At 39.6% G+C, this 22,804-nt stretch overlaps 1 protein-coding gene and 1 non-coding gene across 2 annotated transcripts in view; both read right to left on the bottom strand.

Annotated features, from left to right (window-relative positions):
• Positions 1 to 21,989, bottom strand: part of ift172 (intraflagellar transport 172) — a 139,442-nt gene extending 117,453 nt beyond the window's left edge. The window contains exons 1-8 of the mRNA XM_067984452.1: positions 21,880 to 21,989; positions 15,070 to 15,213; positions 13,920 to 14,032; positions 11,272 to 11,311; positions 7,408 to 7,473; positions 5,560 to 5,639; positions 4,995 to 5,082; positions 265 to 479 (exon numbers count right to left, since the gene is read on the bottom strand). Of these exons, the coding sequence (XP_067840553.1) occupies positions 265 to 479; positions 4,995 to 5,082; positions 5,560 to 5,639; positions 7,408 to 7,473; positions 11,272 to 11,311; positions 13,920 to 14,032; positions 15,070 to 15,213; positions 21,880 to 21,918 (785 nt within the window). The 5' untranslated portion in view covers positions 21,919 to 21,989. The remainder of the gene's footprint in view (positions 1 to 264; positions 480 to 4,994; positions 5,083 to 5,559; positions 5,640 to 7,407; positions 7,474 to 11,271; positions 11,312 to 13,919; positions 14,033 to 15,069; positions 15,214 to 21,879) is intronic.
• A 461-nt stretch (positions 21,990 to 22,450) lies between these two features.
• trnaa-ugc (transfer RNA alanine (anticodon UGC)) lies at positions 22,451 to 22,522 on the bottom strand. The gene has a single exon. It is a non-coding gene; the product is annotated as a tRNA-Ala (tRNA).
• Between the last annotated feature and the right edge of the window lie 282 nt (positions 22,523 to 22,804).

The raw sequence follows: 22,804 nt of genomic DNA, 5'->3' as shown, positions 1-22,804 counted from the left end.
GAAAAGTAACATGTCATGCTTGCAATTTCACCAACCAATCTATATTTTACTATCTATGTGCATAGAAACTTAAGCAATTTTAATTGGAAAGCGTGAAAGTACTGCCCCCACCTTCCCCAATTCAACATGGGGAAAACATTGGAAGAAAAGGTTATATTAACCTCTACTGTCATGAAATATTATTTAAATCTTTTATTGGCACAACCTTGCACAACAAAATGCCAAAACATCTTATCAATAAGTTTACTTTCTTCATCATTTTACCTGTCATAGCTGCCAATGACTACAGACTGGCCACTAGGGCTAGTGGCAGCGACTGTGAACTCTTTTTCTGCAGGATCTCGACCATAATCAAACTGTTGGATAACGTGACCCTCCCTTCCATAGGCAATGATCTTCTTATCACATCCAGCAGCTACAATGCTATTTACAGCCCAAGCTAAGGCATAAGGTGGACAACAGTGTGTAGCTAGTTTACCCTGAAATAAAAAAGTTGCATTTCACAGTTTAATTAGGGTACCATTTTACCCGTAGACAGCATTATTACTACAAAAAATTGATTTATCTTAAGTGAGATTTTAAAAAAATCAATAAACTGCAGATCGCTCTATCAATATTTCCTCACAGATTGGTAATTGGAGGCATAGATTACAAATGAGCGAGGCTTCTGAGCAATGGATAGCAACCACTGCATAGACTTGTTATCGAATCAAATGTACCAGTGTGAAAATGGACTTAGAAACAGCCAAATGAACGCCTATGATTACAGGAGAATGAGGCAAATAACTTTACTACAGAACCATGGAATTTTTTGTTAAAAAGATATTAACTTATACTAATTGTGTTGGAAAAGACAATATAACACCTGTACTCTCTCCTCCTCCACAACAAAACACATTAGTTAGCCTCTAGTGTTAAGATTATTTTCTTTTTCTTGGTTGCACTGATTTCATCAAGGAAATTAGAATCAACCCACACAAAAGATATATTTGAACACAATAGGAAATTTGGTTACAAGAAAAATAGGCAATGCATAGAGAATATTGAGTGCCTAGAAATGATTTCCACACAAAAATCTCATCAAGGGGTTTGGATAACGTCACAACCATGAAAGCATAAAAAAAACCATGAAAAGTATATAACATGAGTCATTTGAGAAGCATCTTCTGAACTCATGGATGAGATTAAACCTGGAAATCAGATCAATAAGTTCATTATATTTTATAATTCACTGGTGGATCTCACGTGTTATTGTTTACCTTAAGTTGAACGATAATCAGTACATGGGCTTGTAACCCGGACAACAATCATCCCTTCTACTCAAAGCTATTCTGCCAGCAACAGAATTTATCGCTCCCCCTCGTCCCACTGCAGATGAATAGAGTCTCTCTGTCTCCCCCTGCCTCAAATTGGTCTCTCTGCACATCCCCTTCTCATTCTTCTCAATTTAACAGATTTCCTCTCTCCAGTGCCAACAGAATAGCTTTCCCTCTCTCTTAATTGCATGCTGCTCAAAAGGGTCACACCAATGACCTTTTGTATAACGCCTTTAACATAATACAAGCACTGGGCTGCTTCAGTGACAAAAAGAGATGCTGAGCAATAGGAGGAGAGGAATTAGGAAGACGATCGAAGAGGTAGGTTTTTAAGAGGCTCATGAAGGTAGGGGAAGAGGGGCAACAAGGCAGAGGGGATAGGGAGAGTGTTCCAGAGTGAAGAGGCCAGATGGCTGAAGGCTCTGCCAACGATGGTGGAATGGCGGCAGAAGGAATTGTGAAGCAGGCCAAAGTTGGAAGACCAGAGGTTCTGTACCGGCACATAAGCCAGGACGAAACTGCAGAGATCGGGAGCGGGTGGATTGGGATAAGGCCGGGGTGGGATTTGTAAATGAGCACAAAGGTTTCAATACATTTGGGGATGGGAGCCAATGGAAGTTGGTACGGACAGGACAGAACAGATAAGGCAAGCAGGACAGGATGCAGGTGAAATAGTTTCGGACAAGTTAGAGCTCATGTAGGGATGAAGAATAGAAGTCCGACAAGAGGTCACTGGACAAATTGAGCCCGGAGGTGATGAAGGTATGGATGAGGATTTCAGCAGCAGTGAGAAAAGGGCAGAGGTCATTGATGTTATGAATGTGGAAAATTGTGGTATTAGTGATGAGTAGGTATTAAATTTGGGGGGTTTTATGCTAAAAATTCTTTTTGGGTTTAACATCACCAGCTGCACCAATAAGAGGACCTTGTGTCCCCTCTGAACCAGAATATGCCCAATATCTAGGTAAATGTAGTGAGACCCAAGAATTGAAGAGAGAACCTTTGCCACTGTATTCCACTTTACTGCAACATATCATGTGCCCCTATGTGATCTCCTTGAATGTACACTCTATCAGACTAAGGGTCATACTATAAACCAACAGACAAATTTATTTAACAATAAACTGGTAAATAAACAGCATGCAATACAAACATTATATTTACAGCTTTTACAAGATTTACTATTCTCCTCAAAATGGCAGAACAACAAAGATGCTTCTCCTAACTGTCAAAATAAATTTGAACCCTGGAACACTGTTACTCACGTCTTACATTGTGAAGCACTACTATGGAGTCTCTATGGTATCTCTGCTGGCTTCAAAAATACTGATGATTAATTTAAAGTCAATAACAGATACATCTATTACACTAGTCGACTTCCTATAGCATGGCACATGGGGAGTCAAGATGAAATGTAGTCTTCAGGTGAAAGGGGGGTTAAAGGACAGGAGTGCAATGTAATTCAATCCCTATTTTGAAGTCATACATACTGTCCTTATTTTTATATTTCCACTGTAAACTCGTATGTGCACATTTATAATGGAAACAGCCTATGTAAACTTGTCATGTCGGAATAACACCCTTCTGCTGGTGGCGGTGCACGACCTCCACTGGGGGAGGGCGTAATTACAGCATGACAAATTTACATGGACAGTTTCAATCACCACATTCCATTTCAAAATGATTTGAAGACTCCAATGACACCATAATGAAAATCTATTATAAAAATATTTGCATTTACCTCCGGTAGCTGTTAAGCTTGTAAGTGGTGCTGAAACAGTAGTTTGCAATGTTAAAGTGTCCTGCTTGTGATCTAACGTTAAATGACTGGCTCTTTTTATATAGATTTAATCTACTACTGTCTTTGTTTGAGCACAACATGGCCAGTAAGAGCTGAAAAGGATCAGGAGAAGGAAAATATGGATAAAATGAGCAGTGCAAAGGAAAAATCAGAGTCACTATATAAATTTCTCCAGAATTCAGGGCAGTGATTCTCTCTAAAACTGGGGTAGCATAAATCCATAATGACTTAATTTTGAGGACAATTATTAAGTCACTAGTGAGTATTAATAACTTTGATGCTGCTGGATTTTATATAGACTTCAAAATAATTAATTCTTTCCTTTCATTTCTCCCTTCCAAGATGTTCTCTTCCAAATTTTATTTTCCCCACTGAGCCACTATCTATATTTCCTCCTGATTCCTGGAGCATTGTGGAACTCAGCTCTAGGGCCATCAGCCACCCACTCTCCCAAGCTTCTTGCTTCTCCTTTTCTTTTCATTTCCTCAGTTCAGCCCAGTTTAACCAGCCCTCTATATCCCTCCACTTTCCCAGAGCCAATCCCAAGCTACCATCTGATGAGGTTCTGATGACAAGTCATTGCCCTGAAATGTTAACGCTGTTTCTCTCTCCACAGATGCTGCCTCACCTGCTGAGGTGAGCATTTTACATTTTTACTTCAAGCTTGCTGCTTTAATGCCTTGAATACTTTCCCCCAAAGTTCCCAGTCCCTAACCTGACATTTTCTTGCACCACTCTAATCATGGATACTAATACTCGGAAGTATGCAAAAAAAAATTATCTTCGTCTCTCTCTCCTCCCTCCTTCATTTCTGCTTCTCTCTTGGTCTGAACAAGGAAATATACAAGAGTAATCTCGATGAACATATGGAAATGGCGGGCAGTAAATGATCAGCTGGTCCATCTATGCCTATGTGAATCATATATACATACTTCCTGTGTGTACTTAACATTCTGTTGTCATGTTTTTGTTACACTTTTTGTGTCAACTTTACGCATTATAAAATCATATGCACACATTTATAATGGTTTTGCCGATGTAAACTCATCATTCTGATTGCGCAATCTGGCCATCAGGTTCCCACAAATCACTCAAAATGCTTTCTGGCATTTTTTTTTAACAATGTTTTTTTCTCAGCAACTGAAATCTATTATGTCCAATATAAAGATTTTTTTAAAATTAAAAATTCATAAAATTACACATTTCACAATAACATGATTACATTGATCCATTGAATTGTCATGTGTGTCTTTTAATGCCTTCATTAAAGTTTTTCAAGCCTGGCTTTGGGTTTGATATTTCTTCACAGAGCTGTGATGCTGTTAGATTAATTTAGATTGTGCAGTCTGAGTATGTGCAGTGTTCCCAATTGCTCAGAATACATCAGTATCACTCAGTCGGCTGATCAACTTGAATATTTTTCTTTAGCTTCTATCAGTTTCTGTTCATTTGTTTTACAAAATTATTTCCAGAAAAGCTAGGTCTGAGAAGCTATGGATACCAGTTTGTGAAACTTCAGCTGAGACCTGAATGTTTGGCTTTTGTCTCAAGGAATATAATATAATTTTCTAAAGGAATGTCAACATATTTATACTATTTCTTGCAATACCAAAGTCTGCAAAACCTATATATCCTTTGGTTATTTGTACAGAAATATAGAAGTTTTAGCCTAAACCAAATTTGATCCATTTCTTTTTAACCAAAATATTTTCCTGAAATCTACTAAATGCATCAAATCTCAGATCGTTTTATGGATTTTAACATCAATGAATCTGTACCTGAGAGTTTTGTAAGGGACTGGAGGGTCACCATAGACAAAAACAGTAAAGCGCATTAGAGGTTTCTTACTATTTATGCCATTTCAACTAATACAATACCTGTGAGTCACCCGCCCCTTCGTCATCAAAATAGTAACGCACAATAGTGCCATCAGCATGACCAGATAGAATCCCTTTACCCGACGAACTGTGAATAGAAGATATGAAAGTGGTGAATAATTCATAATTTAACCTGCTAACTAAGACTTCAAAGATAGGATAGAAATTAAAGCTTCGAAATTCATGCAGCACATTACACCTGAATCATTGATTGAGAAGTGCATGTTAGCAGCGGAGCAATCAAAGGGGTATAAATTCATTTTGAGTGGTAGCGCAAAATGGGCGATACTTTGAAGTCAATGGAAAATAAAATCAGGTGGCGTGTAAAATGGACTGCCGATTTGCTATTGCTTGTTTTGCGCTACCGCACAAAATGAATTTATATCCCAATACGTCGAACCTGAAGCAAGGCTCATGGGGAGGGGGTGGAGGGGTACTCGAAGTGTAACAAAATCATAAACTCATTTATAAAGAGCAAATTTACAGTGTCACTATACATAACACAGAGGAAATCCTCCTCCGTGAGAGAATGTCTGCTGCCATTTACAAAGAAATAAATACTTACTTTGAAGTCAATGAAACCACGTAAGAATCTGTTCCATAAATGGTTGAGGACTTGTTTGTTTTCGTGTTGGCTAAACGAACCTATGTTAAGCAGAAACAATATTAACTGAGAACAGCAAGATATATTTTAAAATATTGATTTAAATAACACATGAATATTTACAAGAATGTCATCACACATCTTACTCATTTACTCAGAAGTAGGATTACAAAAATAATTTTTTTCAAAACACCACTTGGTGGCACAACTTCATTACTTTACACTTTTTTCTCATTTAATAATTATGCCTGTGTTAAGAATGACCAATTACACCCATTTTTTGAAATCTTTTCAATGCTAGTAACAATTAAAAAGGAAGTTAATTTATATAGCCCATATCCAGTCATCTGGAAAAGATGACTGTCGAAAAGACAATGTTGTGTTTATTCCACAGAGGATATTTTACATTATTTCTGATTTGGAGCACTTTTTCAATGGAAATCTCACAGAAAATCTCCTACAAATGTGTGCGTTCTAGTCACATTGTACAAGCTATTAATTGTCTCTTGTATAAAGAATACAGCAAGGGTGAGATGCAGAGTAAATCTCTCCCCACACTGCACAATAATGTGTCTGAATATCAACAGTAAGGCCTCCCTAAACGAAATTGCCCTTTTTAGGCCAATTAGTGCCAAATCAGAGACAATGTTGTCCTGTAATCATGCTTACCAGGATCCACAATGAAATATCCCAAATTCATTTCACTTCAAATTCTTTACTCAATTAGTAGAAAGAGAGTAATCTCATTAGCTTTCAGAAGCGAAAGACAAGTGTTCCACACGGCACTGCACTACTTAGTCCATTTCACATGAACACTGGGTTAACTGATCAGCTATTTAATTCAATATTGTTATTTTCCATTAATTTGTAAAGTTTGGTATTATTTAGCATTGGACTTTGAATACATTTGATTTTACATGGGTTATTTTACTTCTTCATTAAAAAGGTTAAATATAGAAAACAGGGCAAATATGCTCAGCAGAATTCAACGAAGCTCTTTACTCCAATGATCATTCAATGAATCTCCTGGTCACCTATCTGTTGTTGCAATTTCCAGTATTTGTAAATTTCTAACAATCAACATTTACAAAATTCCCTTATTAAAACAAAGAAATAGAAATGGGGCTACAATGATATTGCACAACCAGTCTGAGACTGTGGCTGCAGAGAAGATTTGCAGCTTCCCCATCACACGATCTCTGTGCATTCACACTTACACATATGTCAAGAGCTCCTCACACGACCTGGTAAACTTTTCATGTTTTAAGAGCGCAGGTGGGAGTATCTACAGTTTCAAAATTTTTTTTTAAAACTACTTAAATTTATTAAATGCCCAGAAGGCCCGATAAACCCCAGGGCAGTTTTTAAACTTGACTTAATGAACTGGAGTAATAGCTCATGTGGTGCAAGCTCAAGTGGTACAAGACTGCCTCCTCCAGGGAGTTTCACATTACTGCAGTCTACAGACAACTCAGAATCTGACTACAGAATTAGACTATCACTTTTGCATTCCTGTGAACTGCTTCACCACAACACAGAAGTGACAGTATAATCGCATCCCAGTGCAATAGTTGCTAAATATAATTACATATTACATAGAATCTACAGCACAGAAACAGGCCACTTGACCCAAAAGCTCTATGCCAGAGTTTCTACCACACAAACCTCCTCCCACTCTGCCCACATATCCCTCTATTCCCTTCTCTCTCATGTATGCATTAGTCTCCCCTTAAAAGTATTGATGCTATCTGCTTCTTTTATTTATTTTCATTCTCAATGGGATCAGTATAGTGAACTACAGGAACGTGCCTTTCCTTCAGCCAATCCAAAAACGATTGCTTGATCTGCTGGCCAGATTAGACATGTAACAGCACTCTGAAATATAAAACAAAACATTTATAAATGTGAAAACCATAATAAATAAAGTGATGGAGTCCTTCACTGCACATAGAACCAAAATGTTAAGAAAGCTAACAGATTTGACACATTTCAGTATCAATTGCAATTAAAAAGATAAATAAGTTATTTGGTTTCTGTATAACCTGTTGGGACACACGCTGTCTGGAGTACTGGCTCAGCTCTGCTCACAGGTAAGTTACATAGAAATTACAACAAAGAAGCAGGCCATTCGGCTCAACCAGTTCATGTTGGTGTTTATCCTCCACACAAGTTAGAATCCCAAGTGCCCACCCTATTCTCATATCCCTTTATTCCCCTTTTCCTTCCACTATGTTTTAAACCTATTTTTAAAAGGTGAAAGCCTCAACTTGCATCACATAACTTCACATCCCTCTTATGTTAAAGTTGTGCCTGCTCTCTGTCCTAAATTACCTACATTTAATCTTACGCCTATGTGTCCTCGTTCTAGATCCCTCAACCATCAGAAATAGTTCATTTCTATTCTGTTCCATCCATTTATACCCCTATGAAATCATTCATAATCCCTTCTGTTGTAACAAAAAGAGCCCCAATTTTTCAAGTTTTTCTTTGTAGTTGTATTTCCAGATAGCATCCTAGTGAATCTGCACTATTCCCTCTATATTGCCTCAACATCCTTTCTATAATATGGAGCCAAAAACTGCATACAATACTCCAACTGTGATCTTACTAAGGTTTTATATGGATTGACTCTCGCCTGTTAGAAGGTTGTGGACTCGAGCCTCACTCCAGAGACTTGAGCACAGAATCTAGGCTGACGCTTCAGTGCAATACTGAGGGAATGCTGTACTGTCGGAGGTGCCATCTTTCAGATGAGACATTAAACCAAGGCCCCGTCTGCACTCTAAGGTGGACGTAAAAGATCCCATGGCACTATTCAAAGAAGAGCAGGGTTTTATCATTTATTAACATTTTTTAACATTTATTCATCAACCAACACCAAAAAACTGTTATCTAGTCATTCATCTCATTGCTATTTGTGGGACTTTGCTGTGTGCAAATTGTAATTCCCTACATTACAACAACGACAACACTTCAAAAGTACTTCATCAGTTGTGATGTACTTTGGGACGTCCTGAGGTTGTAAAAGGTACCATATAAATGCAAATTATTTCTTTAACTATTACATCTTGACTTTTATATTCTATATCTCTTCCCATAAAGCTTTCTTTATGTCCTTATTCATTTGAGGTGCTGCTTTTAATGTCTTGTGAACCTAATGCCTCAATCCCCCTGCTCTTCCACACCACTCCACGGTTCTCCTATTCGAAGTATAATTATTACTTTTAAAAATCAAAATGTAACACCTCACACTTACTGACATTGAATTCCATCTGCCACTTTTTTGCCCTTTCCACCATATTATCAATATACCTTTGCAGCTTCCTTTGGTTCTATTATTTTACTATCATCTACAAATTAGTCCTACATCCGAATCATTGATGTACACAGTCAATAAAATCAAGCCCAGAACAGAACCATTTGGGACAGTTACGTACATCCAAGCACTTTAGAAACCTCCCTTAACTCTTGCTCTCTCCCTTCTAACCAACTCTAATCCAACTTGCTACCTGTGCACTAATTCCATACACCTTAATCTTTTCCAATAATCTCCTCTGTGGTACCTTGCCAAAGACTTCTTAAAAATCTATGTACACCACATCCACTTCACTTCCCTCATCCACCATGTCACCTCCTCAACGAACTCTATCAGGTTTGTCCAGCACAATCTCCCTTTCTGATATCTTTGTTGGCTACTTCTAAATATTTTCTCTTCATCTGTATTGACCTACATTGGCTCCCGGTCCAGCAACCACAAAATCCCTCGATTTTAAAATTCTTTTCCTTGTGTTCAAATCCTTCCATGGCCTCGCCCCTCCCTATCTCTGTAATCTCCTCCGGCCCTACAACCACCGACCCCTTCCCCCCACGAGATCTCTGCACTCCTCCAATTCTGGCTTCTTGCGCATTCCCGCTTTTCATCGCTCACCATTGGCGGCAGTGCTTTCAGCTGCCTAGGCAGTGAGCTCTGGAATTTCCTTCCTAAACCTCTCTGCCTCTCCTCTTTTAAGTCACTCCTTAATACCCACCTCTTTGACCAAGCTTTAGGTCATCTGTCCTAATACCTCTTTGAGGCTCGGTGTCAAACTTTGTCTGATAACGCTCGTGAAGCACCTTGGGGCGTTTTTACTATGCTAAATGCACTGTGTAAATGCATGTTGTTGTTATATATTTAACAATTTCATCTTTAAATTAAGGAATCCAGAATTTTTCCAACCAGAGATATTAAACTAACTGCCCTTTAATTACCAATTACTTGGATTAGCTCTATCTCACTTTTGGAAAATGAGTAATACATTCGCCACTCTCCAGTCCTCCAGCACACATCAACTCTCAATAGAACCCTGAAATATACTTTCTAGAGCCTTTGCTATTTCTTCCCACCCAGCTGTGTGAGTACAACTTTTTAAAATCTCATCTAAATTAAACTTTATACTCACCACAAATTTATTTGTGAAATTTAATCATGGAGGAGGCGGGGGGTGGGGGAGAACAGAAGTGAAATAAAGCTTTGGTTTTTGACTGGAAGTTTAGTAGAAAAGGGCTCAAGCAAGCCACAAAATATCAGAAGCAGCAGAGAAGCAGTAATGACAACTAAAAACTGGGACATAAAGAAGCATTAGCATTATGACAAAAGCAAATGAACTGTTTTCCTTTTCAGCTCATCAAAGCTGAAAGTAAGTTGCTGCTGGAGAGTTGACATATTGGGAGTAATTTTCAACTTTGGTAGGGACGGAAAATTGGTGGTAGTGGATCGCCTTTCCGTTATACACCCCGCCTGATTTTGCTCAGGCAGGATGTATAGTGAGCGGCCGATCCACTACCACCAGTTTTCTGCCCTGACGAAGTTGAAAATGACCCCCACAGAATTTTACAACCTTGCGTGCTGGTCATAGGATTGTTCGGTTGGAGTCTAGTGTACATACTTCTTTTGTGAAAATTATTATGTCAAAGAAACATTTGATTAATACAACGCAGTTCTTAAAATGGTGTTAAGCTGGGATTTCTAACACATTATTTATCAAGGATGACTAAAAACAGCACAAACTCCATCTATGCAATCCTGCCAAATATTTTCAGCACCATGCTATCTGATTTTGGCTTTGACTTGTTTTAGTTAAAGTTCCTTCATATATAAATTCAAGATTAAATTCATTGGCTATTTCTGCGTAAACGGTATCAGATTCCAATGTTGGTTTCAGGAGTTAGTAATTTTACGATCACAAATTTGTAAAATTGTGTTCCATCACCCAATGTCTTATCAAGTTTATCCACTGCATAGCTGAGCCATGCAGATTAGGAAAGTCCCAGGTCTATACCCTGTTTGTGCTAAGCTCACTGCCCTCAGCAGGAGTGGCATGAGGGCTGCTCACAATTAGCCTCTGCAAACCTGGGTAGAAAAGGGAAATTCAACCAACATTCCTACTCTTGATAGTTATGCCTGGAATGTTGCTATACTCACCAATAAACAAAGACCCATTAAATGCATGACTGTTTCCACTGAACACAGAAGAATTTGATTCTAAGATTGTTCTAAGTTCATACTCTAGATGAACTGAATAAATTCTGCCACAAAAAAAAATACTATATTTTCAAACATGTTGACACAAAATGAGGACTGATTGAAGAAATCAATGAAAACTCCACATTATTCATGTTACAAAGTTCTCTTACCATCTGTACAAACTTGTTACAGATAACCTTCTTGTCACCCCTAGAGAAATAAATGCAAAATAATCAGTAATCAAGTTTAAGTGCAATGGTTTAAAGCACCAAATCCACTAGTGGATTTAATTCAGTCTCTGCTTTATGGTAATCTACTTGTCGTGCTTGTAAACAATAAAAATGCACAACACTGATTTTTTTTTAAACAATCTATAAAAGATTGCATCACAATTTACTATAAAACTCATCAGATTAAATGTTATAATATGGGAGTGTTCTGTAATTGCTGAAGAAGCTAAAAATACTAACATAAACAAATTTACTGCCTAATAAAAATTTCACCTACTTTGGAAACTCAGTCACTGCTGTAACAAGAATTACTAAATTCTACCATCTCCCTCCTTCCCTAGTTTCTACACTCTGGACAGAAGAATTCAATATGAACATCAAAGGGGTTGTGCTCTGCAAAACTGGCACTTTAAACTTCACAATGATAAAATGCCCACACGGGTTAAAAAGCAAACCCACATTAATAGTTTCTGAAACCCAGACAGAAAACCTAAAGCTGATTTCATCCCACAATTGCAGCATAATAACGAGAACACAGCATCATTTTTGCCCAATGTTCTTAGTAAAATAGAGACAGGATACAGGAAATCAAGGGTTCCGATAGCATCTAAAAACTAAAAATCATTGCTTGAATTTTAGAAAACTTGGGAATCATTGACTGCTTAAGTGTACATAATTTCTGCACAATAATTAAAGAACTTCTTTGTTACTTATCATTATTAAGTTAATATAGTATTAGAAGAATTAGTAAACAAAATTGTTCAAAATATTAACACATAGCAAGATATTATGATTCTGGAGAAAAAGATCGGTGTAATTTCAGGAATAACTCACTGATCTGCATGATCGATTCTCATAAGGCTTTTACACGAGCATCTCATGCACCCTTCATGATGAAACTGGAAGTTATGGCATCATATAGCCAAATCTTGAATTTTATCTGGAATGTGTACTCCGGCTCCAAAATCCATACAAGGGTCAGCTTGACCCAGTGGTAGCAGTCTCGTCACTGTGTCAGAAGGTTGTTGGTTCAAGCTCCATTCCAGGACTTGACCACATAATCTAGGCTGACACTTCAGTGTAGTACTGAGGGAGTGTTGCCATGTTGGAAATGTCATGTTTCAATTGAGATATTAAACTGACCAAGGCCTTGTTTGCCTGTCCAGGTGGACATAAAAGATCCTACCACAGTATTTAAAGAAGAGAAAGGGAGTTCTCCCAGTGGTCTGGCCAATAGCTGAGTGGAGAAAAATATGAGGCATTTAATGAATTGATTTACTTTGAACATTTCTGAAGCTGATCATTTCTGTTGATTGGATCTTGTTTGGAAATGTTCTCTGATGCACTATTTTCCTCCACTAAGAGCGGATCAGCAATTGCAATTTAGTTCCCCTTACCTATTCTTTCCCCTGGTCGACTGGACATACCATGGTCCGGGAATGGGAGCAGCAGCAACCTGAAAAGCCTGCAGTCCCCACCTGCTGCTGCAGCCAATCACAGAGTCAAGATTACTCTTTGCCTGTTATCTCTAGCTGGGCACCGCGTGCACACGGCTTTTCAGGTTGCTGCTGCTGCTCCCATTCCCGGACCAGGGGAAAGAATAGGTAAGGGGAACTAAATTGCAATTGCTGATCCGCTCTTAGTGGAGGAAAATAGTGCATCGGAGAACATTTCCAAACGAGATCCAATCAACAGAAATGATCAGCTTCAGAAATGTTCAAAGTAAATCAGTTCATTAAATGACTCATATTTTTCTCCATTCAGCTATTGGCCAGACCATTGAGAGAAGTCCCTTTCAAGCTTCAGCCAGGAGGATTCACTATGAAAAGGTGTACTTGCCACAGAGAGACAGTAAGTAATGGATTAGCATACATCCTAATTGGTGCCTGCTCCCAGTCAATGGCACCCAGATGCATCCACAACATATTGCATTTAGATTTCTTTCTTGAGACTTACAAAAATTGCTTACATTGCAGTAAATTAACAATGTTATAAAAGTTTTATTGTGGAAGTAATTACTTTTGACAACTGCCTGTCAGTAGACTGTTCTAACTTTGTATTGAAACTATTGTTGACTTTCAATATAAATGATCAACACTACATACAAACTTAAAATATATATATATATATATATAAAAAAATTCTTTTTTTTTATATAATTTTTTTCTATACATACATCTGTGAATCTGACAAGATAAGGGGTATAACACAAAAAGCAGAAAACTGCACAAATATTAGTTTCTTTACATGCTATTTTCTTAATTACAATACGAAGGTTCTGTATATTGCAATAACCTTGAATTTCTGTATTCAATACAATCTTATGTTTTTATAAAGATAAAATAGTGTTAAGAGTTTTTTGTATTTTTTTTACAAAATTATTTTTTGAAAAATAAATTAAAACATAATTAGTTTAGGGCCTAGTGACTTATCCACCTTGAGTTCTATTCAATGTCTTCATCAATCTTCACGTGCTGGAAACCCCACAGGTGGGTGTGGATTTCCCAGCAGCATGAACTGAAACTCTTGAACATAATGATGAGTTTGTGTGTGTTAGCAAAAAAAATCTACATGATAATAGAACTTACCATTCTTCTCCAATTTTATAAACATATATGATACTGTCTGTCTGCCCAATGGCTATTTTGGTAGAATCTGGCGAAAAGGCCATGCCTTTGACCACATAGCTTTTCTTGCCATACTGAAAAAAAGACATATACATTTTTTAAATAATTAGTTTGCAATAATCAGTGTGAACAGAACACAAATAATTCTGCAAGAGCTTTACAGAGTTGACTGCTGATAAGCATACTTAATTTATGATTCCACAAGTAATGCTAACAGGACAGCTGATCATTCAGAACTTGCATTGTGACTTGCCACTGATCTCACTTCAGCACTGATTAGTCACTGGAAGAGAACCTATGTCCATTGATAATATTTTGCATGGGTTACAGATCTGTGCCAAACAAGTGCTTTGCAAGTCACAAAATCCAGAGGACTAATGTTAACAGCGCTGTGGTCAATAACATTAGTTAGCACAGGTTGCAGAAAACCAATGAACTGGTTAACTACTACCAGCACATATACAGCAAGACATTATTTATACAGTACTAACTGGCTTTACATGGTGTTGCACACTTTGGATCTGGATCATGTATGTGATATTTAAATGTTAAATTGAAAGAAACTTATTAGAGCTTCAATTGTGAAATTATAAATGCAAGATGCATGGTTTTCTCTGTCTGTAAAGCTAAAGAAAAATTATTTTACTAAACAAAGGAGATGTACAGTAAAATAATTCTTTGTGAACTTTACAGATGAAGAGTAATAAATTCCCTGCCATTTGTCAATAATCATCTAAACTTCAAGATTCCAATATTAAAGTTTTAAAATTCACCAAGAGGAGCTCAGTGTAAAGAACTGTGATCTTTCTTTCCCCGTTAGCAAAATAAGTTTTGTCTTATGTTTTTCAATTCAAATAGCTTATAACAGAAGTCTGTTCAATTTTCAGCAGTCATAATTCAGCTGAGAACGCAGAACTTAAAGGAATATCAGTTTTCTGACACTGAGGTTATTTTTAATGGCTAAATACAGAAAAGAAAATCACTATCCTACTGTATGACTGTCAATGGCACTTCTCTATAAATAATTGTTAACTACACATTTGTCAAGTTATTACACATTCTTATTACAAGTTATTACACAATTCTTTTGAAAATTAGGGTTTTTCTTTACCTTGGAATCAGCAGGTTTAGTGGAGAATTTATCTCTTCTTTCTCCATTTTCATCATAGAGAAGAACAACTCTGTCCACAGTGCAGACTGCGAACTTGCTGTTATTGGGTGCCCATGACATACATGTAACCTTTGCGGCACCATCCTTGGAAGAGGAGAAAAAGACTAAATTCACAAGTCAGGATTGCATAAAAAAAGAGCATTCATCCCATTTGACATTGTTTTTCCAGAATTTCAAGCTGTTTCTTAAATGAGAGCAAAGTCATAGTCTCAACCACCCTCTCTGGCAACCCACTGAAGCTTCTGATCACCTTCAGCATAATGAAATATTTTCTGATGTCAATCCTGAACTAGCCCTTCACAATCCTTAACCTGCGCCGTCTTGCCATGGTGCAGTCAAAAGTGTTGATTCAAATTTTCTTTTTCTAGTTACATCGTAAAACGATGTTTTCAATTATCATTCCAATAATATCAAACATTTCAGATGCTACTTTTACTCCTTATTCTTCTTGGGGTTGCCATCTTTTGCCAAGTCTAAGACTGACTTTGGCAGACCTCCTGTCTACATCTTTTCTTAATAGCACTAGCAGATTTCCTCTGACATTGTTCATAGTATCATAGTATGTTACAGCACAGAAGGAGGCCATTCGGCCCATCGTGCCTGTGCCAGCTCTTTGAAAGAGCTATCCGATTAGTCCCACTCCGCTGCTCTTTCCCTATAGCCCTGTAATTATTTTCCCTTCAAGGCTTTATCCATTTCCATTTTGAAAGTTATTATTAAATCTGCTTCCACCACCCTTTCAGGCAGTGCATTCCAGATCATAACAACTCTCTGCATAAAAATGTTTCCTCATGTTGCCTCTGGTTCTTTTGCCATTCACCTTAAATCTGTGTCCACTGGTTACCAACCCTTCTGCTACTGGAAACAGTTTCTCCTTATTTACTCTATCAAAACTGTTCACGATTTTGAACACCTCTATCAAATCTCCTATTAACCTTCTCTGCTCCAAGGAGAACAATCTCAGCTTCTCCAGTCTCTCCACATAACTGAAGTCCCTCATACTCGATACCATTCTAGGGAATTTCTTCTGCACCTTCCCTAAGGCCTTGACATCCTTCCTAAAGTGTGGTGCCCAGAATTGAACACAATGTGGCAGAAATTGCTGGGAAAAGAATGGTGATTGCAGCGTTCACCGTTGTTGGTGGCGAAATGGAAGAGCAAGTTCTGGCATTCGCACAGGCACAGTGAAACGCGGAAATACGGAACTTGCTCCTAGTGGTTCGCCGGCGATATCACAGCTTCGAATTAAAGGGATATCGCCGGCTGCAATCAGGAAAATCATTGAAAAAGCGTCGACTCGCTCATCTGCCCAGCTGGAAAGTAACTAATAGTGCCATAAAACAGGTACGCTTAAAAATACCAGGTCTAAACTAAGTTTTAACAGTGCGATAAGTCTTAATGACTGCCAAACAACTAAAAATTAACTTTTAAAAATGTGGAGTCTCATTACTCCTTATTTTAATAGTTTTTGGTCATTAAACTTTTCTTTTTAAAAATTAAAAAATTATTTTTTAAAAACTTTTCCCTTCTGTCTCTTTTATTTAATTCGATTATTTCTTACCCTCTCTTTTTTCGCTGTGTATAACTGTTTTTACAATGATTTTAATGTTGTACCTCCCCTTGACATTCAACGGCATTACCATCGCCGAAACCCCCACCATCAACATCCTGGGGGTCACCATTGACCAGAAGCTTAACTAGACCAGCCACATAAATATTGTGGCTACAAAAGCAGGTCAGAGGCTGGGTATTCTGCGGCGAGTGACCCACCTCCTGACTCCCCAAAGCCTTTCCACCATCTACAAGGCACAAGTCAGCAGTGTGATGGAATACTCTCCACTTGCTTGGAAGAGTGCAGCTCCAACAACACTCAAGAAGTTCGACACCATCCAGGATAAAGCAGCCCGCTTGATTGGCACCCCATCCGCAACCCTAAACATTCACTCCCTTCACCACCGGCGGTCAGTGGCTGCAGTGTGTACCATCCACAGGATGCACTGCAGCAACTCGCCAAGGCTTCTTCAACAGCACCTCCCAAACCCGTGATCTCTACCTACCTTGAAGGACAAGAGCAGCAGGCACATGGAAGCAACACCACCTGCACGTTCCCCTCCAAGTCACACACCAATATTGGAAATATATTGCCGTTCCTTCATAGTCACTGGGTCAAAATCCTGGAACTCCCTACCTAACAGCACTGTGGGAGAACCTTCACCAAACGGACTGCGGCGGTTTAAGAAGGCGGCTCACCACCACCTTCTCAAGGGCAATTAGGGATGGGCAATAAATGTTGGCCTTGCCAGCGACGCTCATTTCCCATGAACGAATAAAAAACTTCCTGGTTTTAACACGGGAAGCCGGCAGAAACAGTTTCGCAACTTGTCAAAAATGCTGCAATGTGCTTGGTCGAGGGGAGAGAGTGATCCTCTTGCTTCTCCCAGGGGTCCGAGCTTTGCTTGAACTAACACTGGGCTCGTCAATGCTTCCTATAGGAGGAAGTGCCCGAAGTAAAGACTGCGGTAAGTAAGTTCGTTAATTTAAAACTATGGAGCATCGATAACTGTTATTTCACCACTCCGAGAAATTTCTGCCCCAATACTCCCAGCTGAGGCCTAACCAGTGATTTATAAAGGTGTAGCATAGCTTCCTTGCTTTTGTACTCTATGCCTCTATTAATAAAGCCCAGGATCTCAAATGCCTTTTTTAAACAGCTGTCTCAACTTGTCCTGCCACCCTCAAAGATTTGTGCACATACACTTCCAGGTCTCTCTGTTCCTGTACCCCCTTTAAAATTGTACCATTTAGTTTATATTGCCTCCCCTCATTCTTCCTACCAAAATGTATCACTTCACACTTCTCTGCGTTAAATGTCACCTGCCACGCGTCTGCCCATTTCACCAGTCTGTCTATGTCCTCTTGAAGTCTATTATCCTCCACACTGTTCACTACATGCCCGAGTTTTGTGCCATCTGCAAACTTTGAAATTATTCCCTGCATACCCAAGTCCAGGTCGTTTATACTTCCTTCCAATCTGAAAAACAACCATTCACCGCTACTTTCTGCTTTCAGTCCCTTAGCCAATTTTGTATCCATATTGCCACTGTCCCTTTAATCCCATGGGCTTTAATTTTGCCAACAAGTCTATTGTGTGGTACTTTATCAAATGCTGTTTGAAAGTCCTTATACACATCAACCACACTACCTTCATCAACCCCGTTACTTCATCATTAAAGAACTAAATCAAGTTAGTCAAACACCATTTCCCTTCAACAAATCCATGCTGACTTTCATTTATTAGCTCATACTTTTCCAAGTGGAATTAATTTTGTCCCGGATTATTGTCTTTAAAAGTTTCCCCATCACTGACATTGGACTGACTGGTCCTTTTTTGAAAGGGGGTGTAACATTTGCAATCCTCCAGTCCTCTGGCACATCCCCATATCTAAGGAGGATTGGAAGATTGTGGCCAGAGCCTCCGCAATTTACACCCTTACCTCCCTCAGTAACCGAGGAAGCTTCCCATCTGGACTGGGTGACTTTTCTACTTTGAGTACTGCCAACCTTTTAAGTACCTCCTCTTTATTTTTATCCTATCCAATATCGCTCCTACCTCCTCCTTTACTGCGACATTGGCAATATCCTCTTCTCTCGTGAAGACCGATGCGAAGTATTCATTTCGTACCTCAGCCATGCCTTCTGCCTCCACAGGTGTGTATCCTTTTTTATCCCTATTTGCCCCCACCCTTCCGTTGGCTACCCTTTTACTATTTAGACGTTTATAAAAGACTTTTGGGTTCCCTTTTATGTTAGCCACTAATCTATTCTCATACTCTCTCTTTATTCCTCTTATTCCCATTTCCAGATCTCCCTCTGTACTTTCTGTATTTAGCTTGGTTCCCTACTGTATTAACAAGTTTACGCTTGTCAAAAGCCTCCTTTTTCTGTTTCATTTTAATCTCAATCCCTTTCGTCATCCAGGGAGCTCTAGCTTTGGATGTCTTTCCTTTCTCCCTCATGAGAATGTGTTTACTCTGTACCTGAACCATCTCTTCTTGAAGGCCTCCCACTGTTCAATTACTGTTTTGCCTACCAATTTAAGATTCCAATCCACCAAGGCAAGATCCCTTTTTAACACTGAAATTAGCTCTCCTCCAGTTAAGTATTTTTACACTTGATTGTTCCTTGTCCTTTTCCATAACTATTCCAAATCTAATGATATTATGATCACTGTTCCCCAAATGCTCCCCCACTGACACAACTCCATTGATTCCCCAGAACTAGATCCAGCACTACTCCCTTCCTTATTTGACTGGAAGCACAGTGATCAAGAAAGTTTCCCCTTTATACTATGTCAGAAGATATGCATTGTATAAAGATGGGACTGTCGTACCATATAATGTACAATGTATTATTCTGCTGCTAGGGCGCAGCCTCGTGCTTTTAAAGGCTCACGGCGTAATTGTTATGTAAACACTGCCTTGGCTGCTAACCTAGCATGCCTCTGAGGGAATCCAGATAATGGTAACTGCTTGAAATTATAGTCATGGTCATTTGGAGATCAGTAAATTGATTTTAAATTTCAGGCTCCAGGGCAGTGACTGGCTTTCTTTTTAAAAGTGGTTTTTGACACTTACAAATGTGACATTTGAACTGTGTCTGATGAGCAATAAGCAGGTTGCAGGTGCTGTGTATAGCAGTACTGGGAGAAGTAGATTGATTAGGGAAAGCCAGCACAGATTTGTTAAAGGCAAATAGTGTTTAACTAACCTGATAAGAGTTTTTTGATGAGGTAATAGAGAGGATGGATGAGGACAATGCAGTTGATGTGGTGTATATGGACTTTCAAAAGGCGTTTGATGAAGTGCTGAACCATAGGCTTATCATCATGATTACGGCCCATGGAATAAAAGGGGCAGTAGCAACATGGATACAGAATTGGCTAAAGGACAGGAAACAGAGTATCGGTGAACAGTTGTTTTTCGGACTGGAGGGAGGTGTACAGTGGTGTTCCCCAGGAGTCAGTGCTGGGACCACTGCTTTTCTTGATTATATATTAATGACTTGGACTTGGATGTACATCTGCAAATTTTGAAATTTGTACATCTACAAATTTCAAAATTTGCAGATGACACAAAACTTGGAAGGGTAGTAAACAGTGAGGAGGATTGTGATAGGCTTCAAGAGGATATAGACAGGCTGCTGGCATGGGCGGACACGTGGCAGATAAAATTTAACGCAGAAAAATGCGAAGTGATGCATTTTGTTAGGAAGAACTAGGAGAACCAATATAAACTAGAGGGCACAATTCTAAAAGGGGTACAGGAACAGAGAGATCTGGGGGTATATGTGCACAAATCATTGAAGGTGGCAGGGCAGGATGAGAAAGTGGTTAAAAAAGTCTACGGGATTCTGGACTTTATAAATAGAGGCATAGAGAACAAAAGTATGGAAGTCGCGGTGAACCTTTATAAAACACTGGTTCGGCCACAACTGGAGTATTGTGTCCAGTTCTGGGCACCGCACTTTAGAAAAGACGTTAAGGTCTTAGAGAGGGTGCAGAAGAGATTTATTAGAATGATTCCAGGGATGGGGGACTTCAGTTACGTGGATAGACTGGAGAAGCTGGGGTTGTTCTCCTTGGAACAGAGACGGTTGTGGGGAGATTTGATAGAGGTATTCAAAATCATGAAGGGTCTAGACAGAATAGATAGAGAGAAACTGTCCCCATTGGCAGAAGGGTCAAGTACCAGAGGACATAGATTTAAGGCGACTGGCAAAAGAACCAAAGGTGACGTGAGGAAAAACTTTTTTTTTTAAACACAGCGAGTGGTTATGATCTGGAATGCACTGCCAGAGGGGGTGGTGGTGGCAGATTCAATCATGGCCTTCAAAAGGGAATTGGATAAGTACTTGAATGGAAAAAAATTTGCAGGGCTACAGGGACAGGGCGGGGGTGTGGGACTTGCTGAATTGCTCGTGCATCGAGCCTGCGCGGACTTGATGGGCCGAATGGCCTCCTTCCGTGCTGTAACCTTTCTATGATTCTAAGTGTGTATATGTGATATTGGAAGAGTGGTCCTGGGATCTGGGAGCAATGGAAGGCATGACGCGGTCCCGTAAGAAGAGAACAGTGTTGATGTCTAGGAGCATCGGAGAAGAGGAATTGTTAGGTGTGAGAATAGTCGAGGTGACATGTTAAGTTGTGGATGGGAGTTCTGGGTTGTAACAGTACAATGAGTGGTACTGGGGTGATAAACATAAGCACATAAGTGAAGCTAAGTTGTGAGCTGCCACTCCTCTTTCTGGAGCCGAATAACCGATCACCAATTATAACATGCCCGAAATGGGGATTGAATGAGAGTGGCCACCTAGAAATATAAATAAACAGATACCAATGTGGGACTGATCAGAAAAGAGCATTGTCCGGGAGTCACAGATCCGCACAGAACGAGTGGGATGCAAAAGTGCTGCACTCTGCCAGTCACAAATTCTGACATTACACGAGCACTTTATTGGCTGTAATGCCTATTGGGATGTCGTGAAATGCGCCATATAAATTCAAGTCTTTCTTTTCTGAAGGACTGACGCTAACAGCGATGTGGGCACCTATATTACAGTTAAGATCGGTACGAGAAACCAAATGCCAGCTCCCTCTTCCCCCAAATACCCAGGGCGCCTCCACTCTGCCTGGTCCTCCGTGCAGATGAAGCCCGAGCCGCTGCGGCCTCTCACTCTGGTCCCCGGTCATACCTGAGGGGTGAGCAGGGTTTTGAGGTGCTTCAGCTGCATTCTGCGGCCTCGCTCAGTCCACTTTGTTTCTCCCTTGTCGCCGAATCCGCCACCGTTACCCTGGTTACCAACTTCCACCCCCCCACTTCTCGCTTTGTTACGTCACGTAACCTGCGTACAAAACTACGCAGACAGTGACTACGTACTACGACGGAGCTATATTAAAAACACAACAAAGGCTTAATTTATTTTCCATTTTTTGTAATCGGCTGTCAAAAGTGAAGAAATCAAAAGAACATCCACTCCTTCAAACGTAAAGCTCCAATAACTGAGACGTTTGGATCTTTCTGGAATGGCGCAGAGCCTCTGGGGATGTGCGTCCCTCTCTCCTGAACAACGACGGACGCAGAACGTGCTGGCGTATAAAATTGCTTTCTTGTCCGACGCAGAAGTAGAGTCGGATTGGGCAGTAGAAATGGGCGAAATGAGGTTTTGGGTGAAATAAAATGTTCGTTTATGTGAAGAAAATTTAAAGTAAAAAATACGGTGTCCTCACCCCCGACAAATTCAAAAAAAAACGGCTCTACAAAAGTGGAGATGCCGGGGATTGAACCCGGGGCCTCATACATGCAAAGCATGCGCTCTACCACTGAGCTACATCCCCGCTGCTCAAAAAACGGGCCGGCGCTATAGAGATGCTTTGACCGAATGCAGACAGCTGATGTATTATTGTCCTGATTTCTGTTGTTTGGATCTTTCCGCAGAGATTGCGCTTATTTGCATAAACGCCAAACAGCGCCGCCCAGAGGCCGTGGCGGCTGATCACATTTCCTCCGACCTTCTGCCCCCTGATGGCGGGAGCTGGTAATGTGAATGGGCGCCTCGTTGTGTCTCGTGTATTTACAGCATTAGTTGAATGACATTTAAAGAATAGGTGAATGTCTTT

This window comes from Heptranchias perlo, chromosome 5, assembly GCF_035084215.1.
Source record: "Heptranchias perlo isolate sHepPer1 chromosome 5, sHepPer1.hap1, whole genome shotgun sequence".
Classification (NCBI taxonomy): Eukaryota; Metazoa; Chordata; class Chondrichthyes; order Hexanchiformes; family Hexanchidae; genus Heptranchias; species Heptranchias perlo.
This window is presented reverse-complemented; position numbering and strand designations above follow the sequence as displayed.